This window comes from Phodopus roborovskii, unplaced genomic scaffold (assembly GCF_943737965.1).
Source record: "Phodopus roborovskii unplaced genomic scaffold, PHOROB, whole genome shotgun sequence".
NCBI classification, from domain to species: domain Eukaryota; kingdom Metazoa; phylum Chordata; class Mammalia; order Rodentia; family Cricetidae; genus Phodopus; species Phodopus roborovskii.
The window spans coordinates 14,795,988-14,818,163 of NW_026126448.1; the positions used below are offsets into that span (position 1 = coordinate 14,795,988).

The 22,176-nt window shown below is 47.3% G+C and overlaps 1 protein-coding gene across 1 annotated transcript; it reads left to right on the plus strand.

The window, feature by feature from the left end:
* The first annotated feature begins 18,574 nt into the window (after positions 1 to 18,574).
* Positions 18,575 to 19,388, plus strand: CUNH1orf216 (chromosome unknown C1orf216 homolog). Its single transcript, XM_051188804.1, has one exon. It carries the CDS (start codon positions 18,615 to 18,617, stop codon positions 19,299 to 19,301), a length of 687 nt encoding a protein of 228 aa, XP_051044761.1. The 5' UTR covers positions 18,575 to 18,614; the 3' UTR covers positions 19,302 to 19,388.
* Positions 19,389 to 22,176: the final 2,788 nt, after the last annotated feature.

Here is a 22,176-nt window from a genome sequence, read left to right on the forward strand (position 1 = left end):
ATTTATTAAAGCTTGCCTTAGAAGCCAGGCACACACCTTTAATCCCAGCAGCCAGAAGCTAGGAGGTGGTGGTACCCAACTTTAATCCTAGGACTCAGGATTAAGAGGTAGACAGATCTCTGAGTTCAAGGCTACCCAGATCTACACAAGAATGAATCAGTCTAAAAGAGAAATTATAGCTCACATCTTTAATCCCAATATTAGGGAAGTGTTAAGACAGAAGCAAGGTCTCAGAGAGGCATTGTTCTCCAGTCACACTGAGGAAAGGCAACAGTTTGAGACTTGGTGAAGATCTGGTTCATAGATCAGCCCTTTCAGCCTGAACTAGAGGTGAGAGTTAGTAGCCAATTGCTTTGCTTTTCTGATATTCGGCTTGAAGCTTGAACCTCAATATCAGTCTCTGGGTCTTTTGTTTTTCGTGCTACATAAATGTCTCCCTGGTTTGAGATTATTTTTATATATTTTCTTTTTTGTTATTGTTCTTTGAAACAGGGTCTCTCTACATATCCCTGGCTGTCTTGGAACTCACACAGTATCCATGTCATGGCTAATAGTTGCCTGTAACTCCAGCTCCAGGGGAATCCAATGCCTCTAGCCTTCCAAGGCACCTGTACTGTCATGCACAAACTCATTCACACACATAATTTTAAAATAAATCTTGAATTAGTTATTACTGTACCCCCCCATCCTTCAAGTGGGGAAAAACGAAGAGCATTCTAGTCTATTTCCATGACCTTTCTCTAAATTCTTTCGTATAATTTGCATCTTGAATCAGCTCCCTTATTCCAACTCTGCAGCCAGTGATATCTCTGAATTTCAGTCTCTTTCCAGAGTATTGCAGTAGTCTCCTGATGTCCCCACTTCGGTTTCTGCTTCCCTTTCATCCAATTTACGTAGCAGCCAGAAGGTGACCTTTATGTATACATAATGTGTGGAGGATGCACTGCCTGACTTAAAACCTTTCCATGGGGTGGTGGTGTTCCCTGGCAGAGTATTTGCTTAGCAGGCACAAGGCTCAGGGTTCAATCCCTAACTCAGAAACAAACTTTTCAACCAGGTGGTGGTGGTGCATACTTTTAATCCCAGCACTCAAGAGGCAGGGACAAAAGGATCTGTGAGTTCAAGACCAGCCTGGTCTATAAAGTGAGTCCCAGGACAGTCAGAGCAGTTAATATAGAGAAACCCTGTCTGGAAAAACAAACAAAAGACACCCCCCCCCCAAACTTCTCACTGCTGGGTGTTGTAGTGAATCCCTATAATCCTAGCACGTATAGTCCTCACTAGGCAGAGGCAGGAGGATTGCCACAAACTAGAGGTTAGCCTGCGTGACAGTTCAGGCCTGCTGGGACTATAGTAGTGAAACCCTGTGTCCAAAAATAAAGGTAAACTAGGGGTAAGAGATGGCTCTGAAGTAAAGAGCACGTTTTTGCTCTTGTAGAGGGCCTTGGTTTGATTCTCAATACCCACATGGTGGCTACAACCTTCTGTAATTCCCAGGCTCTCAGACAATACATATTCATAAATGAATGAATAAAATTTGTATACACACATATATATGAACCTACAAATACATTTTTGGAAATCTAATCAAACAAACTCTTCAGTGCCTTCTATCACACTCAGAATAAAGTTTGAACTCCTCAGGGCCCAGCAGGCCCTGCTTCGCAGTCTCCATCTGAGTTCCCTTCTCGTGCACGCAGCCTCCGGGCCTTCTGAAGCCTCCTTCCAATTTCCTGGCTTGCCTTCGCCTCCAACCTCCCTCTGGCTAATATGGAATTGTCAAAACACCTTAAACCCATCTTCTTCAAACACCTTCTCTGGCCACCACCCCTCTTAGTGATGGTGAAATCTGTCTAATGTTCCCTGCATGTTCGGGTCTTTATTGAAATGTGCTACCTTGTGTTTGGGGCTGTTTTATCAGTTAAGACAATAAATTTCTTGCAGGGCATTGGTGGCATACACCTTTAATCCCAGCACTAAGCAGGCAGATCTCTGTGATTTCGAGGCCAGCTTGGTCTACAGAGTGAGTTCCAGGACAGGCTCCAGAGCAATACAAATCCTGTCTTAAAAAGCAAAATAAACAAATTCCTTGAAAACAGATACGTCTATTTTGGTTTGGGGGATAGCATTATGCTTGGCACATAAAATCATTTAATTAATAATTTTTGAGGAGTAAGTGTTGGGAGACTTGGTAAAAAGCTTAGAGCTGAGCTGGGTGGTGGTGGCACCCACCTTTAATGCCAACACTCTGGAGGTAGAGGCAGGTGGATCTCTGTGTGTTCGAGACCAGCCTGATCTACAAGAGCTAGTTCCAGGAGAGCTTCCAAAGACACAGAGAGACACTGTCTCAAAATCCCAAAAGAAAAAGAAAATCTTAGAGCTGAATTGCTAGCAACATTTTCTAAAAAAGTACTTTTTAGCCAACTATTGTGGTGCACAATTTTAATTCCAACACTAGGGAGGCAAAAGCAGGCAGATCTCTGAGTTCAAGGGCAGCCTGGTCTACAGAGTGAGACCCTGTCTCAAAAAGAAGTATTTTTAAGATTTATTTTTATTATTTTTTATTTGCATGCGGTGTGTGTGTGATTGTGTATGTGTGCTTATGTTGTGTAAATGAATGACATGTTTGTACAGGCATCTAAGGAGGCCAAAGAGGGCCTAAGACCCCTTGGACCTGGAGCTACAGGCAATTGTGAGCCACCTAAGCCATATGTCCAGCCCCCTATTTTTGTATTTTTGAGGTAGGGTTTGCTTTCACTATAGTCTAGGCTGGCCTGGACCTCACTTGTAACCTTGACTAGCTTTATTCACTGCAATCCTGCCTTAGTTCCCCATGGTGCCAGGATTACAGGTGTGAGCCATCATGCCCTTCCTTGTGAAGAATGGAGTGTGAGACCTTGTTCTCTCTGTAAGCCTTACAAGTGGTGTGATAAGTCATTCTCTGAACTTTTTCCCTCAGCTTGTGGAGAATGCTCATGTAGAGTAACTTTGTTCAGCTCACTGGGTTGTGGTTGGACTAAAAGTACAGTAGAATGTGGCATAATCATACATATTTAACACTGCATATCTAACACACTGCCCAGGAAGGGATGGGTATACCATGACTGAGTGGGTAGAAGAGGCCAACCCTCAGCAAAGCTCCACAGTGTCCCAGCCCATGGGGCTATTCCATCAGCCCATGGCAGTTAGTATACACTGACAGCTGTAGGAGTGGAGGCCTATGGGTGTGGCCAACACTCTCAAAGTGGACTAGTGAAATGGGCCTGGCCTTGCATACAGGCGGTGTCCACCTCAGATTGTCAACTTTTGAGAACAAGGCGCCAGATCTCTCGGTCCCTTGGTTGCTGTATCTTAGTTTTATCCATGCCCTTCCTGTCCCCTCTCTCTGGTCCCATCTTCTCTCACCTTAAAGGTTTTTCATTTTCAGTGTATTGATTTCGTTCTTCCCTGTGGTGGGGTACATAATGAGAAGAGGGAGTTTGAAGTAGCTACAGCCTAAGGGTGATTGGAGGAAGCTTTGGGGTTGAACACTTGGGTTCTTTGCTAACATTCAGAGGAAGCACGGCATGTGGTATTTTCTATGGCTGGTGGCCGAGTGGACCAGCAGTTGGGGGTGACAAAGCAGCTCCCAGCTCAGCTGGAGAAGCAGTGGACCCAGTCCAAGGGGTTGAAAGCACTGGGGCCGGTTGGGAGTGGGCTGTGCTTTGGGCTTCTCAGCCCCCTCTTTTTCTCAGAGGCCGAGAGAAGGAAAGAAAGCCGGTTGCTCACCCCTCTCTTTGTCTTGTCTAATTTAACTTACGTTATTTATCAAAAAGACAGGTTATTTGGAAAACCAGATGGACCCAGGCAAAAATCATGTGGGTTTTCTAAATGTGAAAAATTAGGTTCTGAGAGCCCAGTAGGGAAGATGGTGTGTGTGTGTGTGTGTGTGTGTGTGTGTGTGTGTGTGTGTGTGCTGTAGTAAGGAGGAAACCAAGAGTATTGAGTAAATGTCTCTAGTCATTCTCAGAAAAGAAAATTTATGGCATTCAAGTACCCCTCCTCTCTTTCTAAATTAAACTAAAATGAAGAAACAAACAACAACAACCACTTCCTGTTGGTGCCTGGATATGCTGAAAGGTTTTTATTTTTTGAGATGGCCTCACTATGTAGCCCAGGCTAGCCTCAGACTCACAAATCTGCCCCTGCTTCCCAAGTGCTGGGGTTACAGGTCCACACCACCATCAGGGTCAGGGCTGTGGCAGAGCAGCGGCTGATGGCTTCCTTTCCCGAGTCTCTGTCCTCTTTGGGGTGCGGTGGGGTTTCTGGAGTGGCGATCTGCTTCCTTTTGGCTGGCAGTGGCTTATGCCAGGACTTTACAGTCTGTGGCCTTCTTACCTTTGAGAAACTATTAGGAAGGCACCGAAGCAGGGGGCTGTGGGACAGAACTCTTGGCTACAGTTGAGGATACACTGACTGCAGACCTCAAGCCGTACCTATTACGCATAGTGGACCAGAGCCAAGTCCTTTTGTGGCCTGAAGAATCTCGACAGCAGGAATGACACTTGTCCCATTGTGGGTGTCACTTTTAAAAGTGTCATTGGACTGTGAAAGCCACTTAATAACTTGATCCCATCTGAGTAATCTGACAATACTCACTCCACAGTTGTGAGGATTAAATACAAAAAATGGAAACTGTCTGCCTCCAGGCCTAGCCCAGGGAATCTCAGTGAAGGCTGGATGAATGGATCCAAAAGCTGAGCATTAAGGCTCGCCTGACCATCCAAGGCTCAGTGTATAACAGGCTGGGGACAGAGACTGATGCACTGTCCCAATGAGCCTGGAGCCCAGAGCTTGTGGTCCATTTAACACAATTGATGAGCATCTGTGGTGTGTGGAGTGAACCTTTTGCTGAAGGCCTTACCAGCCCAGCTACTGGGGACATTATGAGGACAGTTTCCTGTGTACACAGGCCCTTTGAAACTTAGCCACAGAGCATCTTCCAAGGCCAGGCCAGCTCGGATCAGGTAGGGACACCTCTGAAGAGCCATTCTAACCTCAGAGCTCCTTTAGGGGAGCTGAGACTGCTTATGTTGTGGCTCAGCTTTCTTTGCCTGCTCCCTGGTTCACAGATATTGAGCCCAAAGAAACTTGTTTAATACTGGGTTGCCCAGGCTGGCTTTGAACCCACTATTATCACTGAAAGTGACCCCAAACTTTCCATCTGCTTATCTCTACCTTCTGAGTTCTGGGATTACAGGCGTGTACCACTATGCCTGGCTTATGCAGTGCTGTGGTACGACACCCCCAGCCAAAGGACACATTTTTTTCTAAGACAGATCCTCGTTGTATAGACCACATAGTCTTACAGATGCCCCTGCCTCTACCTCCTGAGTTCTGGGTTTAAAGGTTGGTGTGACCATGCCATACAAAAAGAAACTTCTTAATAGACAGTCTGAGTGAATGCTAAACTCAGAGTCAGCTTCCTGAGGAATCCAGTCTGTGAGGATGGAGTCTTGGCGCTTTTACCACAGGAAAAGATAGGTTCCTTTCACAACTGAATTCTAGCGGTAGAGGCCTTGATGGTTCTCTTTATGACCACCAGAGGGCAGCAGCCTCCTAACGATCATCCTTTGGGGCGGCCAGGAGGGGGCTTGAGCCCTTCTCCCTAGTTCCTCTGTAGTCATGGGAGTGCCTGTCCTTCTGAAAGAAGAAAACTTTCTGAGCTCTCTAGACCTTAGTTTGTCAGTTTCGAGATCTCTTACCTCCAGCACTAAATATCAATCAGTCTTCCTGCTATCCCCCACTTCCCAACCCGGCAACCTCCTTGACTGGGATCTCCCACCTCTCTGGTAAGGCCCACAATAGATTTGTTTTCTGTGTGACAAGGTAATTATAAGCTTGGAGCTAGGAGGCCCAAGGGCCAGTCTGAGGATGGCCACTTCAATCTGACACTCTGGTTCTGCTAACATTATTGATTTTTTTTCCGTTTTATTTATTATGACTTTTTTAAAGGTCTAGCTCTGGTGACATGAGCTATGAAGGTGAGAGGGCAAGTTCGCTTGTCACAATCTTACTCTTGAAACTACTAGCCTTGGGGCTGGAGAGATGGTTTGGTGGTTAAGAGGACCCACGTTCAATTCTCAGCACCCACACGGCAGCTCACAACCACCCATAGCTCCAGTCCCAGGAGATATAACGCTTTTGACCTCCGCCCCATGGACACTTGGTTTTTTGAGACAGGTTTCAACTGTGTACATTTGGGCAAAATACTCATATATATAAAATAGTTTTTTAAAGAAACTATTTGGCTGACCTTGTTTGTTTGGTAGGTTCTGTGTCCCGCCCTCCCTTCCCACCCCCACCCCCCAGGCTGTACTCAGACCTATGATCCTCTTGCCTTGTTTTCCCAAATACTAGGATTGCTGGGTGTGTGCCACCATGCTTACTTATTTTTGTTATGGCCTCAAGTCCCCAAAGTTTGCAGAGATTCCTCTACAGGACTGTGGGGACAGAAGGGCGGGGACAGCAAGAACAATACCTTTTGCTAGCAGCCTGCATGCCATCCAGAGACCTTTTATGGCTTTCCTACTACCCGTTAGTTATTTCTAGCCTTAGCCTGCCCACCCCCTGCTTTTTCCTCTGCCCTACCCTTGCCTGCCGTTCTATAACAAGCCACCCTGTGTGCCTTGCTGTTTTATTTTTTTACTTTGTGTGTGTGAGTGTGTGTGTGTGTGTGGGGGGTTTACATGGGTCTCTAAAGGCTGTGAGATAGGACGAGAAGGACCGTGAAGAAATTGAGACAGGGTGCAGCTCCTTCGAAAGACAATGCCTGCCTGACCCACCCCCAACCCAAACCCGGGGCTTCTAGAAGCCACCCTCACAGGGAAGAACCACGAGCTTTCGGCAATGAATTAAGGGGGTGGGTGGGGGGTCTCTGAAGTTCAGTGACGGTAGTGGGAATTATCTGAGGCCCGGGGTGATTGTGAGGCCATGGTCCCTGGAGCCTGTTTTCTCTGAGCGTGCCAAGAGAATGAATAAATCATTGTTCGGGGGCGGGATGCAGCTGCCGGGCTCCACCCCTCGGCACATGCCCTACTCCAGCTCCTCCATTGAGGGCCGCTGAAGCAGAGCGCTTTATACACCCAGCTCCCCAAATCCTATTGAGACCTACCCCTCCGCACGAGCCACTGACTCCGAGCCCATTCAGCATGGCCTTTTGTGCTGGGGGTTAAGTGGTTACATGTGGGGGGCACCGAGAAAGGATCTGTCAGGTCCTGAAATGCTGCTCTAATATGGTGCCCTCCTACTGATGAATGGGTGGGTGGAGGAGAGGTGGGCGGCTGGAGGATGGGGTGGAGGTGAGGGCAAGGGGATTACGGAGCCCACAGAAGCAGCTGCTAGGAAGGGTATACGTCCGGAGAATGAGCAGGCAGCCCCTTCCCTCATTCCTCCCTCAGTTTCGCTTTTCTCATACAGTCACTCCTGCTGTGGGCTCTGGGATGCCCTACAAACTCAGACTGTGTATTTGGCTTCCCTGGTCTCTTGGAAGGTTGGGAAGAGAGTTGAAGAGAGTCTACATGTTTTCAAGCAGCCTCGTTCTTTTCCTCTTGAGGTTTGGGAGTAGGGGATAGGAAGAAGACCTGTTTTCCCGGTTCCCTTGGTATAGTGGGTTTGAAACTGTGCCCCACTTAATTTAAAAACCTTCCTGGGGGGAAGCCGAGGTGGCCTGCGCCAATCCCATCAGAAGCCGTCAAATTTCTGAATTTGAGGCCCGCCTGGTCTACAGAGAGTTCCAGGCTACACAGAAAAACCCTGTAACTGGTGGGGGGGAGCTGATAATATTACACACACACCACAAACAAACAAACAAACAAAAAGTGCTTGCTATGCAAGACTGAGGTCCTAAATTTGATCCCTGGAATCCATGGTGGGAAGGAGAGAACAGTCTCCTGCAAGTTGTCCTGACTTCCACACACATATGTGTGTGCCTGCATTCCCCTCCGGACAAGAATGAGTGAATGAATAAATGAATGAACACCTTCCCTTAGTGTGGAAGTATAGCTCAGAGGGCTAGCCTGTAAGGTGTTCCCAGTTCAGATCTCCCACCCACCCACCAAAGACAAAAAACGAGAAAGTCCCCAGCGCCTCTCAGGAGCTGTTTAGGGAGAGACATCATGAGAGAAGATCTCAAACTGGTCATGTCCCAAAGATTTTTGTTCAGGGAAGCCCTGTGTTGTGGCACTTACCTTTAATCCAGCAGGTGATCTCTGAATTCGTGGCCAGTCTGGTTTACATAGTGAATTCTGGAACAACCATGGCTATATTGTGAGACCCTGTCCCAAAATTAAAAAAAAAAAAAAAAGGAAAGGAAAGGAGGAAGGAAAAGAAAAGGCAGAAAATTTTTGTTCAAAAAAAACTAAAAGTGATGCCCAGGCATTCTAGTGGCTCATGCCTATAATCGCAGTACCTGGGAAGCCTACAGGGGCAGGGGTGAGGTCATAACTCTCCAGCAGAGTTCCTGCCTAGCATGTGAAAGGCCCTGAGTTGATTTTTGGTTGTAAGCCTAGGCTTTAATGACTGAGTCATCTCTCCAGCCCTGAGTGAGGCCCTAAGTTTGGTTCTAACACTGAAAAACTTGTTTTGTTTTGTTTTTCTCTCCTAAGGCAAAGACAATAAAAAACCAAAAACTTTAAAGCTTCTGGTTGGAAGTACCTCACCCTCACTGCCCACCCTACCCTTTTATGTAAGTTGGTCACACTGTGCTTCTGTGAGAGTCTAAAGTGGTCCTTTACCTTTAAGAGGTGCTGGAGCAGAGATGAACAAACGTTAAGTCACAGGTTCCTGGGCCTCCTTTCTTAAGAAGAGCCTGTTCCCGGGGAGTAATCTTCTAATCTGCCTTTAGGGCACTTGCTCTGGTTAAATCAAGTGTCCTCCTGGGCTGTGCCTGTGTTTCGAAGCTCAGGTAACAAAAGTTCACAAATTCACAAATAACTCCAGCTATTCTAAAGGCACATTAGCTTTATTTAGTTCAAAAAGGTGGAAATGACTTCATTTGTCCAAGTTCCTGAAGTTGGCACTCATAACAGGAAAAGAAGAAAGCAAAGTAGTATGTCCTCCAGGACTAGAATGTTCTGAAGTGGACACTGAGGACCCGCCCGCTGTCACAGGATGAAGCCTGAGCTCTTGGAAAGGCAGGCAAGACCTTGCACACCTAGGCTGAGTTTTCACCTGAGTGTCCTACTTCCATTTTACCTCCAAGCTCCAGCCACCCTGGTGTGCTCCGTTTTCTCAGTACTCCAAGGCCTGCCCTGTGTTGGTGACTTCTATTCTGTCAAGCCTGACTCAGATGTCACCCCTAGAAGATTTCCCCACCCTCTCCTGTGCTCACTCCTTTCCCTGGCCGCTCTGCTGCAGGGCCCATCGAGGTGTGGAATCTATTCTTCTCAGCGTGATGCTCATAGAGGCTGCTGGGTTCTCTTCCGAATTCCTAGCATAGCGTCTCAGTGGAGCACTTTGTGTCTGTGCACTGCGTGTGAACAGATGGATGGATGGGGCAAGTTTGCTGAAGCTGAGATGCTTGTGTACCACCAACCACTCTCTTCCTGGATGTATTGATGCTGAGAATCACCTGCCTTTTAGGAGCCCTCATCCTTGTCCTGTTTCCTGGAGAATTCCTCTCCTCTTTTCTCCTTGTCTGACACCCCAGATCCTTAGCCGTGAACCTGGCTGCTTACTGCTGACTCCTCTTGGTTCTGTTACTTGTCACTTGTCTCTCTCTCTCTCTCTCTGTGTGTGTGTGTGTTATGCCTATGGTAGGTGTTTTTTAAAAATTATTTATTTTTCTTTTATGTGCATTGGTGTTTGGGCTGTGTGTGTGTGTCTGTGTGAGGGTGCTGGATCCCCTGGAACAGGAGTTTACAGACAGTTGTGAGCTGCCATATGGGTGCTGGGAATTGAACTCAGGTCCTCTGGAAGAGGAGTCAGTGCTCTTAACCACTGAGCCATCTCTTCAGCCCTGCCTGTGTGGGTCTTATGCCAGTGTGTGCCCATGTGGGTGTGTTTGGCCCTGAATACATATGCAGAGATCAGAGACTGAGTGTCTTTCTTTGTTGCTCTTCACCTTATCATGGTTTTTTTTTTTTAAAGATTTATTTCATGTGTATGAGCGTTTTGCTCATACGCATATACATACATATGTATATATATGCATCATGTGTGCCTGGTGCCTGGGGAGGTTAAAAGGCATTGGATCCCCTGGAACTGGAGTTACAGATGTTTATGAGCCAGCATTTGGGTGGAAAGTAAACCACAGTCCTCTGCAAGAGATGCAAATGCTCTTAACTTCTGAGTGTGTCTTTTTTTTCTCCCCCCCCCCCCCCGAGACTGGGTTTCTCTGTGTAGCCCTGGCCATCCTGGAACTTGCTTTGTAGACCAGGCTGCCCTTGAACTCACAGAGATTCACCTGCCTCTGCTTCCCAAGTGTTGGGATCAAAGGCGTGCACCACCAATGCCTGCCTCCTTCATCTTATTTTTTGAGAGTCTCTCCCTGAACCTGGAGTTAGATGATTCAGATAGACTGACTAGCCAGGGCCTCCAGTGATCTCTCCTCTGCCTCTCCAGTGCTAGTGTTTACAGGGGCATACTGCCCTTGTCTGGCTTTCACATGGGTGCTGGGGATCCAAACTTGAGCAGTAAGCACATTGCCCACTGAGCCATCTCTGCATCCTCTGACAATATTCTTATTGTTCACTTAAAGGCCTTCATGATGGCCCAGCCTGCAGCAGGGCCCTGGACGTCTTGTAGTTTCTGTGTCTCTGGCATATACGGGCAGAGGGTGGACACAATCATGGATACTCCTACATTGGGGTGATTGATCACCCAGTGTCCTGACTGGAGAAGCTACTATGGAATGAATGACACGTGCTTCTCTGTCTCCATGCAGACGTAGACAGCCACAGCTTTCTGAGCCTTTTTGTTCTCCACAGTCTCACATTTCTGAAAATTATGAATCATCCAGAATCACCATCTATATTATTTATACAATACTGGAGTATCTCCCTGCAATGTAACCCTTGACTGAGAGGCTAATGTCTGGTGCCCTTAGAATCCATTGACTTTTATGTTATTCTGACATTCAGAAGCAGCTGGAAGTTTTTCAAACAGGTCACATGATGTAGCCCTGGCTGACCTGGCTGGACTTGAACTCAGAGATCCATCTGCCTCTGCCTACCAAGTGCTGGTATTAAAGATTTGTGACACCAAGCCCAATTCAACTAGCTTTGTAGAATGATAGAAGCCAGACTTGGTGACAGGGATCTGTCATCCTAACTACCCCACAGGCAGCAGCAGGATTCCAAGTTTAAGGTCAGCTTGGTCTACAGAGAACAATAGAATTATTATTATTGTTCTCTACTGAGCTGTACTAGGTTAGGGTGTTATGATACAAAGTACAATATATGTGTCAGATCAATAATCACAATTTATATACAATTTAAATTTTTATTATATGTGTGTGTTTGCCTATGTGTACACATGTATATCACATATGTACCTGATGCCCGTGGAGGATCCCTTAGAACTAAAGTTATGGATGGCCATGAGCCCCCCACATGGGCACCAAACCCAGATGCTTTGCAAGACCAACTCTTACTCTTAACTGTTGATCTATCTCTCCAGCCCTTATGTATAATTGTTTTTTAAAAGATGCATTTATTTTTATTTTATGTGTATGACTGTTTGCTTGTATCGTGTACATATGGAGGCCAGAAGAGAGCATCTGATACCCTGGAACTGGAATTACAGCCAGTTGTGAGCTGCCATGTGGGTGCTGGGAACCTCTCTGCCCTTGACATATAAATCTATTTTCCATGGAGCCCAGGCTGGCCTCCAACTCTTGGTCTCATGTTCTTCCTGCCTTGGTGTTCTGAATAGCTGAAACTACAAGCGCCTAACTTCAATATATAATTTGTGTTTTGAAGTCAGACTACACATAAAAGTGTAGTGGAAGGGTGTGGCGCCATATGTGATTACACCTGCAGACTGCAACTCTGCAAGTCTTGGGGTGATTGGGGGGGGTGGGGCCCCGGGGGCCCGGCGGGGGAGGCAAATGGAGAATGCACGTGCTTCTGTGTCTCTGAGATCCTAGGTTCTACAGATCAGGAAGTTGAGGCATCTAGGGAAGAATGCTTCAACCAGGAACACAGAGGTGATTTCTTTGTGTCAGGCCCCTTCCCCTTCTAGATGATGGAGGATCACAAGCCTTATCGGCCTGATGGTCACTATCAAGGGGAAAAGAATCCTTTGACTTCTCCTGGGGAGAAATGAACAGATGTCTGCTCACCCCAGGGAGGGCAGTGATGCCAGACTGAAGAGATAAAGTCTAGCTTGGTGAACCAATGAGTTGGCTGGGGTTGTTTATAGGAGCTTGGGTCAAGGCTTACTCATAGGGGCACTGATGACTCAGAGGCAGCTACATCACTCAAAACCTGATCCAGCATGAGTGACCACTCCTGGAATCAGTCATGAATCCAGCATGAGTGACCACTCCTAGAATCCATTCTTGGAGCTTCCAGCACAACTCAAGGGCAGCTTCACTGAAGAGGGTCTGTTGCCCTGGCAACACCCTCCCTGCTTTCATTACCTGGGGAATATTAGCTTCTGTATCTCACAACTCTCTAATATTGCACTACACAATAGCAGTGCATGATCCGAACCTAGGGTTACCTCATTGTGCTAGGGTATTAACTAAAAACAAAAAAAAATTGTTGTTTTTTGTTTACCAGTGACATAAGTTCCACTCAGATTGGGCATGGCAAAATATGGACTTAGTGGGAAGGCATCAAAACTAGAAACTCTCAGGAAGCAGAGACTGGGACGTTAGCCAGCCATGTGTTTTTGTCTCTGTTCCTGTGTGTCTGTGTCATTTCTCCTATTATACAGACTGGCTTCTCCCACTTGGCAGGAAATCTGATTGCTGCAGCCCTATACTTAACCCTTAACTATTTTGTCTTCTAATTTCATCTCTAAAGGAAGAACACTGACTGAAGGTTCCCATCTTTAGATGCTTCAGGCTCTGGTTTGAGCCATGTGGTTAGGGTTGAGAGGGGTAGAGCCTGAAGGAAGAGCTGTTTAACAGTTGTTATTTTCCTGTGATGGGCACTGAACCTAAGCCCTTGTGTTAGGCCGGCGATCCACCACCCAGCTACATCCCCTTCCTAGCTCTATGATATGAAGAACACTGTATAACCTTAGACCAGTTAGGCCTCAGAGCACCTGATGTAGAAATGAGATCGAGGTTGTCACATACATATTTCAGTTAAAAGCAACGTTTGTTTTGCTGATTGGTTTGGATTTTGATACAGAGTCTATGTAGCCTTGGCCGGAACTCACTATATAGACCAGGGTGGCTTTGAACTCACAAAAATCCTTCTGCCTCTGCCTTCCAAGTGGTGGGATCACAGGTGTGTGCCTCCACACGTCTAACTTGCTATGGCATTCTAGAATAGTGATTGCCACATCATATTTTTCCTCTTTCATTTCCCCTTATCCTCTCCTTATTTGCTGGTGTGACTTACTGTGTCATTTGGTCAGTAGGTTGCAGAATGGTGAACTGAAATCAAGTTGGAGCCAAAAAAAGGATGCCTTTATTATTTATTGGTCAGTAATTGCTGTTATTTGGTTGAAAACTGGGCCCCTTGGGGCTGGAGAGGTGGCAGCGTTTAAGAGAATGTGTTGCTCTTGTAGAGGACCGGAGTTTGGCTCCCAGCAGCTCCAGGACTTCTGATGTCATCTTCTGACCTCTGGTCACCTGCACACACATGCACACACACACACACACACACACACACACACACACACACACCAGAAAGAGAGAGGGAGGTAAAATCTTTAAAAAAAACTGGCTCGGCAGTGATGCTCACGCCTTTATTCACAACACTCAGGAGACAGAAGCAAGTGGATCTCTCAGTTCCAGGACAGCCTGGTCTACAGAGTGAGTTCCGGACAGCCACGGCTGTGGTGATATTTTGTTTGTGCTTTAACAAATAAATTTTGCCTGAAGATCAGAGTTCAGAGCTAGCTACTAGTTAACCATAGAGGGCCAGGCAGTGATGGCATACACCTTTAATCCCAGCACTTGGGAGGTAGAGTTAGACAGATATCAGTGAGTTCAAGGCCACCCTGAGCTACATGAGATTCTCTAAAAGAGAAACAGAGCCAGGCAGTGGTGGCTTAATCCCAGCACTAGGGGGGTGGAGACAGGAGTGATATGACTGGGCAGAGAGAGGAATATAAGATGGGAAGAGACTGGATCTCATTGTATCCAGTCTGAGGATTCCTAGAGACAGGATTGCAATCTGGCCTGAGGATTCAGTAGAGGTGAGAACTAGTGTTGACTGTTTGGCTTCTCTGATCTTCCAGCATTAACCTCTATATGTGACTTTGTTTTTAAAGACCAATTAGAATTCGAGCTACACAGAGAAATGGGGGCTGGGGGGGAGGAAGGAAGGAAGAGAAAACTGTGCCCCATCTCCACATATCCCAGAGGAGCAGCAGCAGCAGCAGGAGGATCTTAGTAAAAAGAACTCTGGGGAGAATCCACTGGAGTTCCTCTTCACCTGGACAAAAGCAGAGAAATCCACTGCGCAGGTGCCTTGAGGTTCTTTGTCCTTTAAGGAAGAAGCCCCTGCCCCTCCAGTACTGGGTATAGGACATGAATCCTGAGCCCTTTCCCAATAGGGGTTCTCAACCTTACTGATGCTGCGACTCTTTAATACAGTTCCTCATGTTGTGGTGACCCCACAACCATAAAATTATTTTCATTGCTACTTCATAACTGTAATTTTGCTACTATTATGATTTGCAATGTAAATATGTTCTCTGATGGCCTTAGGCAATCCCCTAAGGGTTCGCGACCCACCAGTTGAAAACCTGCTGTCTTGGGAGATAGCCAGGCATGGTAGCTAATGCCATTAATCCAAGCTCTCCAGAGGCAGAGACAGGAAGATCTCTCAGTACATTGGAAGCCAGCCTGGTCTATACAGTGAGTTTCAGGGAAACAAGCAAAACAACCAAAATCTACACAGCTTCCACTAAATGAATGTAATCAAATAAGCACAGTATGTGAAGAAAAAGAAAGCCCCCCCCTTCTGAAATAGGATTGAAGAGGGAATAACCATAGTTAGGGTTAGGGTAATAGGATTCAGAAGGGTCCTCAAGGATCCAAACTACGAGTTATGGAAACGAAGGGAGAATTTTCAGCAGAAAGATATGTGCAAATCACAAAAGGAGAGGAGCAGGTCTGGGTAAGGATCGCAGCGGGTGCAGCAGCAGACCGGGAAACCCAGGAAGGAGGCACATCGTCGCCATGTCTGCAGCACGGAGAACCGATGGATCCGAGGCGCCGGGCCAGGATGGTTAGGAGATGACACCGGACCTGGAAGGATAGGGTCAAGCCGCGGGAGGAGGCAGTTCCTGCGCGGAGAACCGAACCGACCCACGTGGGTCAGGCCGCCCCGCCCAGCCACGCAGACGACGGTGGACCCTGCAGTCGGGCCAGGCTGGGCGAGCGGTGCGGGAACCACGCAGCCACGCCACGACGCGTGCACGCACAGGCCGAGGAAGCCCCGCTCCCCCGCTGCGAGCAGGTCCCAGAACTGTAGTCAGCCTTGCAAGGGCCGGCGCGCGCCGGTGAGTCTGGGCCCTGGTGGAGGGCCTGGGGCCCAGCCGCGGGAGAGCAGGGAGGGGAGCTGCCTCTGCAGAGATTAGGGTCACAGTGCTGTCTCCTGCGAGGCGGCCAATCCCGGTCCTGCACCCCCTCTCCCCCTACACTCTGCATTAGCTGGAGGGGTGGGGGTGGGTCCAGATCCTAGGACGTCTGGGCTCACTTTCTGAACCAAGAGCCTTAGCTCCACTCCCATGCCGCCTCACCCCAGCTTCCTTTATGAGCCTGGCCAGAGTTTTTAGGAAAAAAAAGAATATTAAATTGAGGGGAGGGAAGATCTTCAGGCCTTTTTTACAAAAGCCAGAGGGGCGAAGCATCTGTCCCCACCTCAACTCTCAGGACTTCTGCTCATTGCTGGGTGTGGGTAGGGTCCCTGCCATTTAATGGGGGAGAGGGTCTTCCTAGTGGCTGTTTGACTTAATAGTATTCCTTACCCAGGAGTCCTCAGTTCTTCCAGTCATGGTAATGTGGTCAGTAGATCCTCTTGTGAGTTTACACCCAAAAGCGGTTATTAGAGACGGGAGTGGAGGAGGGTTCAAGATGGAGCAAACTGGGTACAGTGAATATGTCCCTAGCACTGTGAGGGAGGGAACAAGCTTGCAAGAGAGGCTTGTCATTGTGGGTTCTGGAGGGAGGGGCTCCTTAGTGTGGAGGAGAAGAATGAAACCGAGTCTGCAAGCCAGGGTCCTCTGAAGTAGTTTGTTGCTGCCATTTGACTTCCTAAGTGCAGGAATCCCACCGTAGACCGTCATTCACTCTCAGCACGGACCCTGCAATCCTGGATATCCTCTAGAGCAGTGGTTCTCAACCTTCCTAACGCAACGACCCTTTAATACAGTTCTTTATGTTGTGAGGACCCCCCCACGATAAAATGATTTTCATTGTTACTTCATAACTGCAATTTTGCTACTGTTATGAATTGTAATGTGAATATCTATGATTAGCGATCGTCTTAGGTGACCCCTGTGAAAAGGTTTTCTGACCCAAAGGGTTGTGACGATCAGGTTGAGAAGCACTGTGCCAAGAGGTTATATAAAGGAGCTCTTGGTCTTAGCCAAGGAGTCAGATTAGAAGTGATCACAAGATCGTTTATACAAACAGTTCCAGTTGACTAGGCATTTGCTAGCCGTCAACAGTGTGTGCCAGAGATAGGAAACACATGTGGGTAAGACAGAGTGCATGAGGACAGTGGGGAGCCAGAGGAGTCATAGTTACTATGTAGATGGTATGTATCCGGGCCGGATCCGGGCACCATATTGGCAGGCTTCAGACAGGTAGACTTTAAAGACAAAGACAGAATTTTCTAGGTGGAGAGGAGGCGCTTAGAGGGAGGAATGGTGCAGAATACTGTAGGCCAGATGAATACTGGGAGAATGGTGTGCCTGGGGGCCTCTGAGTGGTTTGGTGGGATGAGAGAGACAGAGTGGTAATTGTGTGGAGGGCCAGGAAAAGCAAGGACTGCAGAGGTCTAACAGTTCTTTAGGGGCAGTATTCAAAGCCATTTCCAATCAAATTTACACATTTTGCAAGAAGGGTAGTTTGGCTTTACTAAGATAGTTTTGCTATGTAGCCCAGGCTGGCCTTGAACTTGCAACCCTCCTGCTTTAGCTGTCCTACCTGGCTGAATTTATATATATATATATATATATATATATATATATATATATAATTTATATATAGGTGTGTATATATATATATATACACAATTTATATGTATATATCATATATCTATCTGTCTACACACACACATAGAGAAATGAGAAAGATTTTGTTTTTGTTTTTTGTTTGTTTCTTTCTTTGAATAGCCCTGGCTGCCCTGAAACTTGCTCTGTAGACCAGGCTGGCCTGGAACTCACAGAGATCTACCTGCCTCTGCCTCTCTCCCAAGTGCTGAAATTAAAGGTGTGAGCCACTACCACCCAGCTGATATATGTTATTTTTTTAAAAATATTATTTGTTGTTATTTGACAGGTGGTGGTGGCACACGCCTTTAATCCCAGCATTTGGAAGGCAGAGGCAGGTGGATCTCTGTGCGTTCGAGATCAGCCTGGTCTACAAGAGCTAGTTCTAGACCAGCCTTCAAAGCCATGGAGAAACTGTCTCAACCCCCTCCCCCCCGAAAAAATTGTTGCTATATAACCAGGCATCATTTTAATAATTAAAAAAATATTTGCATGTGTCTGTATGCACACATGCATGTGGGTAACCAAAGAGGCCTGAAGAAGGTGTTGATAAGGAGCCAGCTTTACAGGCAATTGTGAACCATCCGACTTGAGTGCTGGGAACTGAACCTGGATCCTCTGGAAGAGCCACCAGTTAGTTCTCTTAACTGTTGAGCCATCTCTCCATCCCTACATTTATATTTTTAATTGGAAGAGGGTCAGGAAAAAGTATGTGATAGTCATCTGGATAAAAAAAAAAAATGACCAGAGCCAAAATGTCAGAAAGTAGACAGTGGGTAGGGGTTGAGGAAGGAGGGTAAGTAGTCCAGGGTGCTCCTAGGTCCTGGTGGATTGACTTAACAGGTAGCAGAGCTTTCTTGCCTGAAGACCCTGAGGAGGAGAGCTGTTTGGGGTTTGAAGAACCTTTGGTAGGTTGAATAGCGGTTGTATCTGGGCTGGACACATCTGCGAGTCATCCACATATGATGGTTATTGACGCTACCACAGAGAATGAAGTGATCTGGAGAAGCATGTAAGAGACAGTCAGCCATGGACTGGAGAGATGGCTCAGCGTTAAAGGCTAGTCTCACAACCAAAATATAAGAGACAGTCAGCCTTACAGGGAAACCTTATGAGAAGACAGACACATGGTCAGAGAGAAGGGAAGGAAAGCCTGGAGAGGGTCCTGGGGCTCAGGCTGCCACATCACCCTTACCTGCTGTCACTCCTGCTTCCCCTTCACAGACCAGATGTTCGCTGCCATCCAGCCAGGGTTAGCAGAGGGGGCCCAGTTCCTGGGGAGCCTGCCTCCTGGAGTATGTCAACCCGAGCTCCAGCCAGACAATAATTCCAACTTTGTGGACAGTGCTAAGGATGCCAACAAGAACTGGCATGGTGTGCCAGGCAAAGTGGAACCCATCCTGAGGAGTTCTGAGTCACCCTCTGACAACCAGCTCTTCCCAGCCTCGGGGCTCCTCGAGGCGGGAGTCCGCAGTCCCCCTGAGGGTGCAGAGATCTCTGGTGCTGAGCCTGACAAGTTGAGTGGTGCCAGCAGCGTCTGCTCTCCTCTGGAGGACATTGGCTATGCCAGCAGTTCCTTGAGCATCGACAGCCTTAGCAGCAGTCCGGAGCCTGTCTGTGGGACTCCTCGAGGCCCGAGCCCCCTGGATCCCCTTCTGCCCTCCGTGGCCCAGGCTGTGCAGCAGCTACAGGCTCAGGAGCGCTACAAAGAGCAGGAGAAGGAGAAGCACCATGCACACTTAGTGATGTACCGCCGCTTGGCACTACTTCAGTGGATCCGGGCTCTCCAGCACCAATTGGTTGACCAGCAGGCCCGACTGCAAGACAGCTTTGACACCATCCTAGACAACCGAAAGGAACTTATCCGATGTCTCCAACAGAGGGAAGCACCTTGCAGGCACCAGGACCATTGCTAAGAGTGTGCACAAGTGTGTGTATTTGCAGGCCTGTGTGTGGTTGTGCACAAGTAAGTATGTATTAGTTGACATGAGCACAAGTTAACATAAGAATGTATGTGCTAATGTGTAGTCAGGTATGTACAGGCATATGTGGGTAAAGTTATATGTGTTATGTGTAGCATGTATGTTTATGTATGCATGTGGGCTAGGTGCCCAGGAATATGTATATATTCCTGAATAAGATATGTATGCAAAAGATTAGTATGCACATGTATCAGTTAAATGTATAGGCTTATATTGGGTGTGAATGAACCTTTGTGTGTTGAGATTTATATGTGCCAGTGCTGGCATAAGAAGCATATGTTAGGAACATGTGTATTTGCAGAGAGACTTAAGAGCAAGTGTGTGCAAATATAAGTTCAATTGCACCTGAAGGGCAGTCACCCATCCTCTGTGTTTCCAAAGTCTACCCCAGCCTTGTTCTCTCTGGAGTTTCCCAGGCTACCTCCTATCCCTTCCCCCCATTTAACCTTGCTCTGTCTGCCAAGACCGCTGTCCCTAATGTTGGCTTTTGGTAAGAGCTATTTTATTTGGGGTAGTTGCCTTTTTTTTTTTTTTTTTTTTTATTCTCTTATTGCAGTACAAGGGATTGAGCCCAAAGCCTTATGCATGCTAGGCAAATGCCTTACCCCCAGCCTCTGTTAAGAGGCTTATTGGCTGCTGTAGCCTTTCTTTGCACATTTGCTGCTGCCTGGTGGGGGCAATGGTGGAGAACTGGGTATCAGGGGGGAAATGGCACGATGGTGGAGCCAGTGGCAGGAGTGGAGGAAGAGATAAAGAGAGATTTAAGAAGTTGTCTTCCAGGGATGTGGTGCTACACGCCTTTAATTCCAGCACTTGGGAGGCAGAGGCAGGCCATTCTCTGTGAGGTCCAAGCCAGCCTGGTCTACAGATTGAGTTACAGGACAGCCAGGACTGCACAGAAAAACCCTGCCTCAAAACAAAACAAAACAAAACATAACAAAAACCAAACAAACTAAAAAAGAAACTGTCCTCTTGAACCCTCTTTGGCTCCATGGGAGGTGTGGATGGGAGAGAATGTTGATGTTAGATCTCTCTGAAGAACAGAAGAATGGAATTCTAGAACACACCATATCACCCCCTGTGAGGAGAGGCTGAACACCATGTTAATTTAAGTTTCTGCCTAAGGGGACTGTGTGCATATAAGCACACAGGTATAGACAAGATGCACCAGGGCTGTCAGGGCGCTGGGAGGAAACCCCCCTTCTCCTCACCTCCCCCTTGCTGCCTACCTCGCTTTAGCAACAACAGTCAATGTCCAACTGGTTTGGTTCATTTTTCTGAAATCTGACTGTCCAGAGGAGCCAGACCTCAGCTTTCCAAGTGGACAGGGGACAATGTCAGCCTAGCCTCTTGAAGCTCTTAGAATGGTTGGCTATGCTTTTCTTTTTTTTTTTTGCATGGCCCCTTTGAACAGCAATGGACAGGCCCCAGCAGAGGCTTCAAGCCTTGGAGATGAATGCATGTTGGGTCAACCAATAATTAAGGTAGTAGAGCCTTATGTTTTGTTTCTGGGTGCCAAGAGAATGCAGGGTCCTAGTGGATGGGCAGTGACATAAAGAGGGGATGGGGGCAGTGACAGGGAAGGCACCAATGGTGCCTCCGGCCCTCAGTCTCCCCACCTGCAAAGTGGGGGTCCGTCCACTCTGTCTCCAAAGAGTTCCATCCTCGATGGGTGGGTGAAAGTGGGCCCCAGGGATTTCTACAGTCCTTGCATGTCGAATGTAAACCTGGCCTCTAGACCAATCCAGGATAAATAAACTAAGGCAGAAAATTACATTGAGGATGTGCTTTTGTTCTGTCTGCTGCCTGGTGGCCTCTTTCACAATGTCTCCTTTATAGCTGGAACCAAGTGCTGGAAGTCTGGGAGATACTGGGGAGGAAGAGAAATTAGAATTTGCCTAGCAGTCTCAGGGCCTCCCCATCTGACAGTGGAGACTTGGCCTCTGCCCTAACAGCACCATCAGGAATTATCTTGTCCTTAAGTCACACTTTTTGAGTAGATACGGTGGCAGCATACCATATACCCCTGCTCTGAAGGGTGGCCTGACTATGGAACAGTGAGTGAGGGTCTTTGCCTGGCTCTGACACAGGTGTAGTTTTATTTCATTGTGGTGCTACAAATTGAACCCAGAACCCTGCACATCTGAGACAAGTACTCTACTACTGAGCTGTGCCCCAGCCCCTGGATGTAATATTTAATAACATGCCTGACTTCCGTTATCAGTTGATGGCAATTTAGATGATTGTAGTTTATATGATTATTTCTTAATTTCTCAAAAATTCAGACACTAAACATGTAACCGAGCAAAATGTACTTATTTAGCATGTGCAAACATTCTCAGTCTCCAGCACTGAAAACAAAATTTCAGGCATGGGAGTGACCTCCAGGGCCCCACCCTGCCCTTGCACAGCTCTGGCCTGCCAAGATGAATGAAAATGAGGCTTCTCTTCAGGAGTCTAATGTAGAAGCCACGCTGAGTCTGGGGAGAGGGCATCTACTCTGAACAGGTCTCAGCCTGAGATTTTTTTAATCTAGAAGCTTGTGTTAATTGCTGGGGTTGGGATTTTTCAGTCCCTGGGGATGGGAGGGAATAAGGAGACCCGTGTGAACTTGAAAAGGTTTGAGTCGAAAGTTGTTGCCACCTCTTCCTCTCTCAAAGAATGACACTCCATGACCACAATCAAAGATCCAACCTGGGTTTTGGATGCCAAATAAAGAACTTGGAGTCTGGAGGTGGCAGCCCCCAACTTTAATCCCAGCATTCAGGAGGCAGAGGCAGGTGGATCACTGTGAGTTTGAGGCCAGCCT

Coding starts and splice junctions, on each gene's coding strand:
- CUNH1orf216 (XM_051188804.1), top strand. CDS start 18,615: ATGTTCGCTGCCATCCAGCCAGGGTTAGCAGAGGGGGCCCAGTTCCTG.